Raw genomic sequence first — 13,280 nt, 5'->3', positions numbered from 1 at the left:
AAAGCAGGTCATATATATGCCATTGTAAATGTAAACCATTTTTTACATACATCGAAGTAACAAGACCGTGTAAACAAGAAACCACTAATAATAAGCCTGATGCGGTTATTAATTACATAATTTTATGGTGTTGCTTTCAAAGTTTTAACGAAAAATTGAAAAGCCCTATAGTCACCAAAACGGACTTCAATACGAACAGAAACATTGAAATAATTAATTGTTATTGATTAAACCGAGTCAATGTTTGTTCGATTTTGTGGACACTTTTCTACTAATCACTTGCTATTATAGTTTTGTAAAGATCAAAGAATGTCATAGTGGCAGTCAAATGGAGGTGGCGTTCAACTAAAGGTGACATTCAATTAGAGGTTTTATGGTATGTTAGCAGAAGCATCTCCTTTGCTTGAGGAGTGAAACATGCTTGAGAAACTAAGTTTTTTCAAAAATCTTTGTAGCCTAAACTCAATAATCTTTTGTGTAATAAATAGATTCAAACCCAAAACTCGAAGAGTGAGACACACTTTTCTTACCAACAGGACACTTCTGATGTAAGACAATGGCAAAGGTTAAGCCGTTCTCCCTATTAGTGAACATTAGTGAATGTAACAGATTTTAATTTATTGTGTTTCCACATCAAACAGATTAAAGCTAAACAGCTTTAGGCAAATTAATCGTACCATTCAATAGTCTGTTAAACTCATTGAGCTGGGCTGTTGATGTATTGTGAAAAAGCAGCGCTCACATCAATCCTAATAACACTGTTGGTTGTAAGGTGATATAAAAAGGCCCATCCATTTACGATGGTGAGGGATACTCTTTCTATAGAAGGATCAGGGCTAGTCTATCATGTCTGAATTGCAGGGTTTGTCTATCTTCCCCTCACTATTTTCTTCGGCTACATATGTCTGTTGAAACAGCAGCTCCTGCACATGCTCATCCTCTTTTCGTTCTGAAGTAAGTCTGTATCCAGAATAGTAGCTATGTTTAGACCTCTGTGTCACTCCTTGTGTCGTAGTTGGAATAGCTTTGGACATGGCACTCCTGAAAGCATGGAGAAATTTAAGGAAGGTCACACACTTGAAAAACAAACATTAAACAAATAATATAAATCCTTGTATTTTATGACTTGTTAATATAGCTTTTGATGTTGTTTTCGGATACAATACTTAGTGCGATGAGATAATACTTCTAAACTCACAGCTTGTGGTTTGTAGAGTCGCTCTTGTCCAACCGAAGGAGGTCTCCGATATCACCACATTCTTCTTTGAACTTTAGTAAAACGCTCTCCAGTTGGTTTCTTTTACAAGATTGGAAGATACCTTGTCGCACAGGGCTATTCATGTTGTTGTTGTTACTGCCTACTGCAAATTGAATTATGTTGGTTCAAGAACATTTCTCACAAGATATGACAACTCCTTGAATATGACAACTTACCTTGCGTTGTCTGTATAGCAAGAATAAAGTATGGACATTAGTGGTTTGTAGCTTGTGAAAGAGTAATACACATTCTATTGTAGTTGCACATAAAAGCATCCTGACTAATTGCAAATCTACATCATATTCTAGCATATCTTATTCCAACGAATGATCTTTCCAAATCTTTACATTTTCTTACATTACTTCTGCGTAATGTTTATTTTATGGCAATTATAGCTTTTAAGATCTTTTATAGTTTGTGTCCTCATTTTTTACATGGCGGTTACAGGTTTTCAAGTTACGTGATATGAACAAATTGCATACAGCCTCTAACAATTATTTTGAAAATATCATTTTAACAATCTTCTACCTAATATCTGTTCTCTTAGTAGATAATCGTATTTTAACTGATATATGTCAAACCATTTGTTTTATTTTATTGGCTAATTGTTGCCTTTTTATGATTCTTGTACGACATAATTTAGAAAGCCTCTCTGTTTGTAATTAAATTATTGCCAATAAAGTATTGACAGTATTCTACACATATTGTTATGCTCGCAAGGAAACAATGACACCAGTGTAGCATATTTGTATGATAGATTAAATATTGCAGTACTAAATACATGGAATATTTTAACGATCTGAGATAAACAATCTGTAAGAAAAGTATATTGCTTTCTACCAGTAACTGTGATAAACTTCCAGTGGCTTCCTGTTTAGCCTTATGTAAAGTCAGAGCATAAAATGATTCAGAATGCCTCAACCTACATGGAACCAAATCTCCCTAGAAGTGTTACTATAATAACGAGGAGGTTTGTTGCCTTTCATCTGACTTTTGGTGACCTTGTCTTTAGAAAACCTATGTCAGCGCACAAAAAGCAGCGTTACTAGTTGTTTCATAACTGAAAAAAAGCAGCCAATTCATTACAAAATTTTCTTTCTTTTTTTTTTGAACTAACATAACCATTTAGCTAAACAAATAATTTTTCAGCTTGAGTGTCTAAAGTGTAGATCACAAATTTGCTTTGTTTTCATATTTTATATTAATCAATGAAGTTTAAATGGTCTCTTTGAGACCATTTGTGAGTTTTCAACTGACATACGCAATCAATAACATCGCCCAAGTTTGGCTTACGCAATCAACTCACAAACATATTGGTTTCCAAACAACTGCATAATATTTGATGGTTTCTTAGGTTCAAACCATGGCTCCTTTTCTTCCAGGTCATGCTCTTGCTGTCTCCTCAGAACAGCATCAAGGCTTAAACTGTGGGGTAAGAATTCAGGATGTTTTGAGAGAACTCTGTTTAGAAAAGTTTGTGGGTAGGGAGGAGGTCTGGGTTTAGCCTACAAGATGTGTCCAGGTTACGATACTTGCACATCAATGGCTGAAGAATAATACAGCCGTTTGTTTGTTTTATACAAACTTGCCAAAAATATCGCTCTCACACTTTTTTTGTTTAGCTATAGTTTCATATTATCATTCCATGCACTAAAGGGTTGACTTGCAACAAAATTAACATTACAGTTATTTGGTATCAAAAGATTCACCATGTCTTACTCTGCTGTATTGTAAGTGAAAAATGTGTGGAAATGTGATTACAAGCTTTTAAAAGCTCAAAAACAAACATTTAATTGCCACCATCACGAAAGTGCCGTAGATTAGAATCTCTTTCCAAAACGGCTTGATTGGGACATAGTTGAACACGATGGCTTCTTTTTACACTTCCATGCAACCTCATTCGTCAAAAGATTTTCACAAATATACTTCACGCATTCAATAAAACCATGTCTATTGTCCTTCCACGTCTATTTCATCCTCATTGTAATGCTGCCACTTTCAGCACGGATATCTTATAGCCTACCGTGAAAATTCGTTTAATTTTTTACTCTTAGCTCGAAGGAGTACATATCATTCTCTGATAAACATGACGAGCCTGTTGGTCACTTGTGATAATCGAAAAATGCTGCAGAAATTATTCGCGCTGTTTGGCAGGAAGTATTGGGTCATATGATCAGATTACGACTAGATGATTAGACCAAGACGAAACAAAACTGTTTACTAGCGAGCATCTATATTTGGTAAGGGCTCTTCAGTAAAACCCAAAGTGTTTGTCATAAACTAGTGCTACGAGACATTTTATATTGAGCCTTTTATTGGCCTTTCAATTCACGTGATAACATCACATGTGAAAACTATAACCAAATGGATTGATTACGTCAGATAAATAACTGGTTCCAATCTACGGCGGTTTCGTGATGTCGGCGATTAACTGTTCGTTTTTGAGCTTTTAAGAGCTTGTAATCACATCTCCACATATTTTGCACCTACAACACAACAGAGTAAGACATGGTGAATCTTTTGATACCAAATAACTGTGATGTGAATTTTGTTGCAAATCAACTTTTAACAAGTTTCTTAATAAGTGAATTAAGTTTAATTGGTCGTCTCTAAACTAGCGGACTAATCATGGCTGGTTAAAGCGTGTAAACACACTTCAGCCTCATGTATATAAATGTACATGTGCATATCGACCTATTTAATCGGGCTGTAAAACCTTGCACATGCAAATACTAACTACTTCTGTTATAATGTGTCGGGAGATGTTACTTAGTAATTACATTATTCTGCAAGGCAACTGTGGTCGGAAGCTATAAGGTAAAAGCAAGATATGGTCGACAGATACATGTAAATAAATGATATATGAACAGCTAAGGTTTTTTATCACTAAATCTGTGACTCCAACAACTATATACATGTAGCTTGAGGGTTGCCCCACCTTGGGAGTAGCAATAGAAGTTATCCTCTCTTGCTAAGCAATGCTTCTTTCTCCCCTGTATCATAAAGCTGTCTGTTAAATGTTTCATTTTAATTGATGACTAGCCTATAGCATCTCAAAACAGAGCATATTTGACTTTTGAAAATATTAAGCCATATCGAGTTTGTTTTTATTCTCACCCCCAAAACCTAAAACCAGATACAGTTTTCTAATACAATTCTGTTGTTCATCAATAAAATGTGTCGATGCAGCATTTCAGTAAATTAACGATGTCAATTAATTCAGTAAATTTTGATGTTGATGCAGGATCTAATAATTAAGTAAAATTCCTAATTTCGAGATCACAAACAACACATTTTACGAGGGATAACATGCATTATGACCTATAAAAAAATTTCATGTTGATGATTGGCTAACGAAGAGATATTATATTTATCGTTGGCAAACACTTTTCACATGTATCACTATACACGTCACGATTAAAGCACCCGCTCAAATCTCAGCGTTTCAAAAAATGATCTCATTCAAACGCCTATATCTCTGGACAGTGTTAGTCTACAAAAACAAAAATGACATCAAATTGTAGCTGATGTTTTAGCCTTTTATTGGTCTCAATATAATTTGATCGGCTTTTTTGACGCAATCACATTTTTAACATGCCAACAGAGAGCCAGAGCATCGCAGCTTATTCACAGTGCAAGCTTTGCACAACGTACTCAGTCATCGATTATGTTAACGATTATTATGATTATTATTATTAACGATGTTATACGGTTTGTGACACGTATTGTGAGACATAGATATTATAAAGTCATGATAAACTCTTTATCATAGGTATATGATAACAGGGTATGACTTGCTTATCAAGGTTAATTCGTAAAATTTGATTGAATATATCAACGTGATCTGTGAAATTACCGCAAAACTTATAGGAACATTTCGTTCACTGTTAGATGGCTCTACAATGTTTGTGTCTTTTTTGGATGAGGGAATAGTTCTGCTGCTATACTCAGAGAGTCGATTTGCTTTAGCTAGTGATGGTCTACTGTCGTGTACATCGGCTTGATACACCATTTCCTGTAGTTCGTCGCAAGAAAATGTTGTGGAATGTTCACTAGCTAGTCCTGATTGAGAACTGCATAAGCTACTTGTATCACCATCACTGTCTCTCTGCCCAGCTATGAAAGGGAAGTCTACAAAAATAACCTTGACCTGTGCATGATCATTCATGGTAATGTAGGAAAAGGTGGCGCAAAAATGTTTTTGGGAAAAACTATTGTTTACTCTGGTTTAAAAAAGTAGACAAAAAGGTAATTGCAATATGTAAATATTTTAATTTCGTTATCTTGGCACTATGACAATCTATGTACCTGACCTACTTACAAGAGCTAGTCCACAGGCACCTGACCTACTTACCAGAGCGAGTCCACAAACACCTGACCTACTTACAAGAGCTAGTCCGCAGGCACCTGACCTACTTACTATAACTAGTCTACAGGCACCTGACCTACTTACCAGAGCTATTTTGCAGGCACCTGATCTACTTACTAGAGCGAGTCCACAGGCGCCCGACCTACTTATTAGAGCTAGTCCACAGGCACCTGACCCACTTACGAGAGCTAGTCCACAAGTACCTGACCTAATTACTATAGCTAGTCCACAGGCCTTTGACCTACATACTAAAGCTAGTCCACATGTACCTGACCTACTTACTAGAGCTAGTTCACAGGTTGATGAGCTATGCTATGTATTTGTTCTCCTCTAAAGTTAACCCAATGTCAAGCTCACAAACATCTTAAATGGCTAATCACGACCATGGGCCGTTGGCGAGCATGAAATGTAAAATTTTAATGCATGAAGCAATGGATTAGACTAATATATCACACAACAAAATGGTATATGGCAATGAAAAAAACTATTTGGATGCATGACATTCTACACAATGAGCACATTTCTTTTTTTATTACTAGAGATCATAGACCTATTAACTATACTATAGTATACTATAGTATACTAGAGTATACCAGAGTATACTATAGTATACTATAGTATACTAGAGTATACTAGAGTATACTATAGTATACTATAGTATACTATAGTATACTATAGTATACTAGAGTATACTATAGTATACTATAGTATACGATAGTTAATAGGTCTATGCTAGAAATACATAACAAGCAGAAACAATACAAAAGTATGTATTCAGTTTCTTGATTGGATCAAAATATAAGTTTGATGATTAAATATATCTTAATGGAAGTTAAGAAATGTAGCAGTATATCCGAATATACAACTAGGAGTGGAACAGTGTTCAGACTATATGACTAGGAGTAGAATAATGTATCAGACTACCTATATGACTAGGAGTGAAACAGTCTATCAGACTATATGACTAGGAGTGGAACAGTCTATCAGACTATAGGACTAGGAGTAGAACAGTGTATCAGACTATATGACTAGGAGTGGAACAGTGTATCAGACTATAGTACTAGGAGTGGAACAGTGTATCAGACTATAGTACTAGGAGTGGAACAGTGTATCAGACTATATGACTAGGAGTGGAACAGTGTATCAGACTATATGACTAGGTGTGGGGCAGTCTATCAGACTATATGACTAGGAGTGGGACAGTGTATCAGACTCTAACATTAGCGCAGTACACGTATGTAAGACTAAGTCTAAAAATAGAGCAGTATATATTGTGCGGCTGTCTTTCGAGTTAATAACAAATTTAGTAACAAAATCAATGTCAACGTAATAATTGTGAAATAATGACAATGATTAACTAGCAAAAATCAAAGGCTAAACAAATGATTAAAATCATTTTGCACCAATCTGGATTCAGCCGTTTAGAGAGATACTCACATGAGGACTAGTTACTCAACTAACCTATTTGTGAGCAAGAATATTTTACCACATACCATCAATCAACTTAATGCAACTCTAATAACTAAAGCTTTATTATTGGTTTATCAGAAATAGCATCACACAGTTGGGACACTGACATAACAAGCACATATTTAATGCTTACCGTGTGGATTGTCAGTTGAAATACATAACTTATCTCCAAGCATGGACACTTCCTTTGAGCAGTTGAAACTTTTATAATTGAAATTCAGTGCATATTGCTGAGGTGGTGCTAGAGAATTGAGCAAGGCAAGGTGCTTATCCGTACTACAATTAAATAGCTTATGAAATATATGTGGACAAGTGTGCACAGCTGGTAAAACTAGTATATTCTTATACTGAACTTTCTCTGTACTTTTTGACCACGGTTGATACTTACCAAGCACTAAGTTCTCCAAATTGCTGAAAACACAAAAAGAGGAATCACCAAATCACCAATTCAATAGCTAGTATAATCTGCTCTCGCATAAAATCTTAGATAATCAAAAATTTCTGAATCGGCAAGACCAAAATACTCCTAGTCATTTATAGGCAGGATACACCATGAGAGTAGTAAGTGAAGTTGTTAAAGTTTGATCTTGAGTTACTAATAATTATAGACTGATACTCTTTGGATGTTACTTATACTTCACTGTAGAATCAGTACTAATAATTATAGACTGACACTCTTGAGAAGTTACTCATACTAAGGTATAGGATCAGTACTAATAACTATAGACTGATACTCTTTGGATGTTACTTATACTTCACTGTAGGATCAGTACTAATAACTATAGACTGATACTCTTTGGATGTTACTTATACTTCACTGTAGATTCAGTACTAATAACTATAGACTGACACTCTTTGGATGTTACTTATACTTCACTGTAGGATCAGTACTAATAACTATAGACTGATACTCTTTGGATGTTACTTATACTTCACTGTAGGATCAGTACTAATAACTATAGACTGATACTCTTTGGATGTTACTTATACTTCACTGTAGATTCAGTGCTAATAACTATAGACTGACACTCTTTGGATGTTACTTATACTTCACTGTAGAATCAGTACTAATAATTATAGACTGACACTCTTTGGATGTTACTTATACTTCACTGTAGAATCAGTACTAATAACTATAGACTGATACTCTTTGGATGTTACTTATACTTCACTGTAGATTCAGTGCTAATAACTATAGACTGACACTCTTCGGATGTTACTTATACTTCACTGTAGAATCAGTACTAATAACTATAGACTGACACTCTTTGGATGTTACTTATACTTCACTGTAGAATCAGTACTAATAATTATAGACTGATACTCTTTGGATGTTACTTATACTTCACTGTAGAATCAGTACTAATAATTATAGACTGACACTCTTGAGAAGTTACTCATACTAAGGTATAGGATCAGTACTAATAACTATAGACTGATACTCTTTGGATGTTACTTATACTTCACTGTAGGATCAGTACTAATCACTATAGACTGATACTCTTTGGATGTTACTTATACTTCACTGTAGATTCAGTGCTAATAACTATAGACTGACACTCTTTGGATGTTACTTATAGTTCACTGTAGAATCAGTACTAATAACTATAGACTGATACTCTTTGGATGTTACTTATACTTCACTGTAGAATCAGTACTAATAATTATAGACTGATACTCTTTGGATGTTACTTATACTTCACTGTAGAATCAGTGCTAATAACTATAGACTGACACTCTTTGGATGTTACTTATACTTCACTGTAGAATCAGTGCTAATAACTATAGACTGATACTCTTTGGATGTTACTTATACTTCACTGTAGAATCAGTGCTAATAACTATAGACTGACACTCTTTGGATGTTACTTATACTTCACTGTAGATTCAGTGCTAATAACTATAGACTGACACTCTTTGGATGTTACTTATACTTCACTGTAGAATCAGTACTAATAACTATAGACTGACACTCTTTGGATGTTACTTATACTTCACTGTAGAATCAGTACTAATAATTATAGACTGATACTCTTTGGATGTTACTTATACTTCACTGTAGAATCAGTGCTAATAACTATAGACTGACACTCTTTGGATGTTACTTATACTTCACTGTAGAATCAGTACTAATAACTATAGACTGATACTCTTTGGATGTTACTTATACTTCACTGTAGAATCAGTGCTAATAACTATAGACTGACACTCTTTGGATGTTACTTATACTTCACTGTAGAATCAGTACTAATAATTATAGACTGACACTCTTTGGATGTTACTTATACTTCACTGTAGATTCAGTACTAATAACTATAGACTGATACTCTTTGGATGTTACTTATACTTCACTGTAGGATCAGTACTAATAACTATAGACTGATACTCTTTGGATGTTACTTATACTTCACTGTAGATTCAGTGCTAATAACTATAGACTGACACTCTTTGGATGTTACTTATACTTTACTGTACAATCAGTACTAATAACTATAGACTGACACTCTTTGGATGTTACTTATACTTCACTGTAGAATCAGTACTAATAATTATAGACTGACACTCTTTGGATGTTACTTATACTTCACTGTAGAATCAGTACTAATAACTATAGACTGACACTCTTTGGATGTTACTTATACTTCACTGTAGATTCAGTACTAATAATTATAGACTGACACTCTTTGGATGTTACTTATACTTCACTGTAGAATCAGTACTAATAACTATAGACTGACACTCTTTGGATGTTACTTATACTTCACTGTAGGATCAGTACTAATAACTATAGACTGACATTCTTTGGTCTTACTCGTACTAAGATGTGGACTAATAAAGCGATTTGTAAATAGAATTTGAATGTTTCATAAGTTTAGATAATGCTAAGGAAGAATAAGACCTACAGCAAGGAAAAGATTGATGCTGGTATGATTCTGTATTCCAGACAATCTGTTCATAATCTTCATTGAATCAGATGACACCTTTGGGATTTCTTTTAGAGCCTTTTGAATATCTTTTGTTTTCTCCAATGCATCCTTGGAAAGTTTACCAAAAATACCGATTGTATAGTTTTAATAAGCGCTAAATATTTACAGATTAGAGTAGATATATATTTTATAATTTGCAATGTCTTCAATTAACTTAGACAGTTTCATTTTTCTTGAACAGGTTGAAAATATTCCGCAGACCTGAGAAATTATCATTTTTGGGTCTCAACATACTGATCAATTTGGTAGCTTAAACTACATACCTGCCAAATATTCATAATATTATTATTAAAACATTTGAGTGACGAACTAAGAATGATATAAAATACTTGCACAAATTAATCACATTTAATTTTTCAATTTTATAGAGTTTGAAAACAGGAAAACAAATAAACTTCTTCCATTGGTGAAATTTAAAAACACAGATTTAGTTTGTTATTTGAACATGATAATTTCTTATTAACATAGATAATCAAATGACAGGGTGACCCTACATTTCTTTCTTTACCTACAGGAGTTGTTCACCCTTTGACAAACTAGGTTTTTGTGTCTATAATTGGTTGACACACTGTTAGTCTTTTTATGAGTGCGACAATTGACTAAAAATATATTATTCAACTTTAGACTTTTTATTATCCGGGTATTGTGATTAAGTTAGTATCAATTTATTAACTCCTGATGTATCGTGCGCTGTACTTAGCAGACTCTCTAAAGATATCTTTATGTTACAAAAAGGAATAAGGAATCCACAAGATATATGACAGTGAGTGAACAGAATTATGTACAAAAGCAACATCCTGAGGATGACACCCTGTCTTCTATTAGCTGACTCTGACTGCAGACAGTACGTTATAAAAGACTCTGAAGCTGTGATCAAGGATAGTTCATGATTATGTTAAATACCTTCTGTATGGTCTGTATCATGGTCTTCTCACGCGCTGACACACTGCTTCTCAGGAACTCACATTCCACTTGTACCTTTTTTACAGCTTCTATAGCATCCATCTATGAATAATATGCGTTTACTATAATGAGTGCCCAAGTAAGGGATACAAACGAACCGCTCTTTGTGAGTAATCTGATCAATGGCAGTTTCTTATCACTCTATAGACATCCAGTGCTTAAATACTGTACCTAACAGTTTCTCATCACTCTATAGACATCTAGTGCTTAAATACTGTATCTAACAATTTCGTTTCACTCTATAAATGTCTATTGCTTGCATACTGCACATGTGTTACCTTGTACCTTCAGTAACTTTATTTGCTCCTCATGATCTTTCTTTAATTTAGTTGCTGCCTTTAAATGGGTGTCAAGGTCATCCTGTTTTTTGCTTAAAGTTCCCTGAAATTAGATGAGTAACAACAGACATTAGAAACAGCCAGCTATACTATGACTGATTTAGTTACTTGTAGCAAGCTCTGTAATCGCGTATGAGCTCTGTCTTTACTTTCCAGGATTCTGGCTATAGAGTTCTCATAAGAAATACATTAAAATTTCTATATTAGAAATCAGCCTCTAATAATAGTTTACTTGATAAATATGTCAATCGATTTCACATGACTAACCTTAGCGTGCTTGTAAGCTTCGTCAGTGTTGGAGAGATCATGAGAAGCGTGGTGAACCACACACTTTAAACAGAGAAGTTTCGCGCAGTTTTCACAAAATATACAGTATTTTTCATTGTGGCTTTGGCAGAAGGCTTCCTCACAGTGCTGAGCAGATGCTGCAATCAAATAATGCCTCTCTTCATACTTTCACATTTTATTTAAAGCAAAGCCTTACCGTGACCCGGTTTCAAGGTTTACTAGACTCTTATATAAACCTGGTTGAAAACATTAGATCATATCGACAGGAACTATTTCTGTGTTATTTGGTAAGCTGCTCACGAAGTCAAGTGGTGTAGAAATCAGGAAGGAGCAGACTGGTCTGTAATGAAACTATAATGAAAGTTTGACAGCTTCATGAACTTGCGCTCCAACGTTTAAGAGCACAACGTCAGAGCCAACGCCTAAGAGACAACGTAGCTGGCTCTCTCAACACCAAACCATCATGTGACAAATTTGAATTCCTTTGGCGTGTGTCGTTATATATGGTAAATATGATTTATTAGCTTCATCAATTTCCTAGTTAGATGGCTAGCGTTAGAGAGTTGTTGCGAGGCTGTAGTTTGTGGTATGAGAAAATGTTTTTATGACGAAAGAGTTATCTTTGAAACCTTAAGTAGTTAGTTGAAGAAGTATATCTTATTGTAAGCGGGTTCCAACTCCGCTTCATATAACTGTTCAACAACTATTTCTCTCTAGTTGTAAGATACATTTCACAAGCAATTGTTTAACTTTAATTTGTAACTTTAACATAATTCTCAGCACCAGCCTTGTCAGGTGCAAGCAATACCTACCTTTGATAATGTTGTGAGATTTGAGCGGGCCTACGCTAGGATGGTACTTGTCAAGACAGCCTGAACAGTAATAGTATGTACAGTTCTCACAGGCAGCTGTGGCCAAGCTACGAGTTCCAGAGCAGAAGCTACACAGCAGCATAGTTGTAGTATTTAGGTGTGTCTCGCGTTGTTGTACATCTTCGCTCACAACAATCACACCAGCCCAAACTCTGCGGCATCGCATTGCGCAGACTAAAATGAAATCTTTTGGGAAGTTAAGCCTTCAGCTCTCCAGTTCTGACCATAGACCGTCGAAAAATGAAGCATAACGACAATAATTTATAGGAAAGCTTGGGTGGCCCATAATGCTTTGATGATTAACCAGAGTTGAAAGTTACTCCGCTTGAATTAGAATCTTCCCAGCTATTCAGCAGTTGCTATTAGTACTCACTGCATGCCTGGAGGCTGTCATTCTATGAGCACTAGTATAGCTTTGCGCACTTACAATGTATGTATGTGGCTGCATGTATGCATTTTTACTTGCATGCGTAGGTTAGCATTTGAGGCGTGTGTATGTTTGTATCCGTGGTTTAGGAATGCACCCTTGGGCCTATATTTTTGCCTATATGAGTCTATGGTTGTTTGAGGGTATCAATAAGTATAAATATACCTGGATGGTGAAGATTTAGAGTTGTGCGTGTTGAGTTACCATGGCATAAGTACTTCAATGAATATTCATATGTTGTGGATTTACGAGAATGCTTCGTTTATAAAATATGATGATTTTTATACCAGAGGTAATTGCGGCGCATC

The 13,280-nt window shown here is 35.0% G+C and overlaps 1 protein-coding gene across 1 annotated transcript; it reads right to left on the bottom strand.

Annotated features, from left to right (window-relative positions):
• Nucleotides 1-401: 401 nt before the first annotated feature.
• LOC137393836 (uncharacterized) lies at nucleotides 402-12,711 on the bottom strand. Its single transcript, XM_068080545.1, has 11 exons — nucleotides 12,486-12,711; nucleotides 11,653-11,810; nucleotides 11,333-11,428; nucleotides 10,988-11,089; nucleotides 10,001-10,132; nucleotides 7,486-7,508; nucleotides 7,231-7,373; nucleotides 5,115-5,389; nucleotides 2,565-2,763; nucleotides 1,199-1,361; nucleotides 402-1,041 (listed from the first exon to the last, which is right to left on the bottom strand). The coding sequence occupies exons 1-11, from the start codon at nucleotides 12,709-12,711 to the stop codon at nucleotides 837-839; spliced, it is 1,722 nt and encodes a 573-aa protein (XP_067936646.1). The 3' UTR covers nucleotides 402-836.
• Between the last annotated feature and the right edge of the window lie 569 nt (nucleotides 12,712-13,280).

Source organism: Watersipora subatra, chromosome 4 (genome assembly GCF_963576615.1).
Source record: "Watersipora subatra chromosome 4, tzWatSuba1.1, whole genome shotgun sequence".
Lineage (NCBI taxonomy): Eukaryota > Metazoa > Bryozoa > Gymnolaemata > Cheilostomatida > Watersiporidae > Watersipora > Watersipora subatra.
The sequence above is the reverse complement of the archived record's forward strand: the minus strand, read 5'-3'. Positions and strand labels throughout refer to the sequence as shown.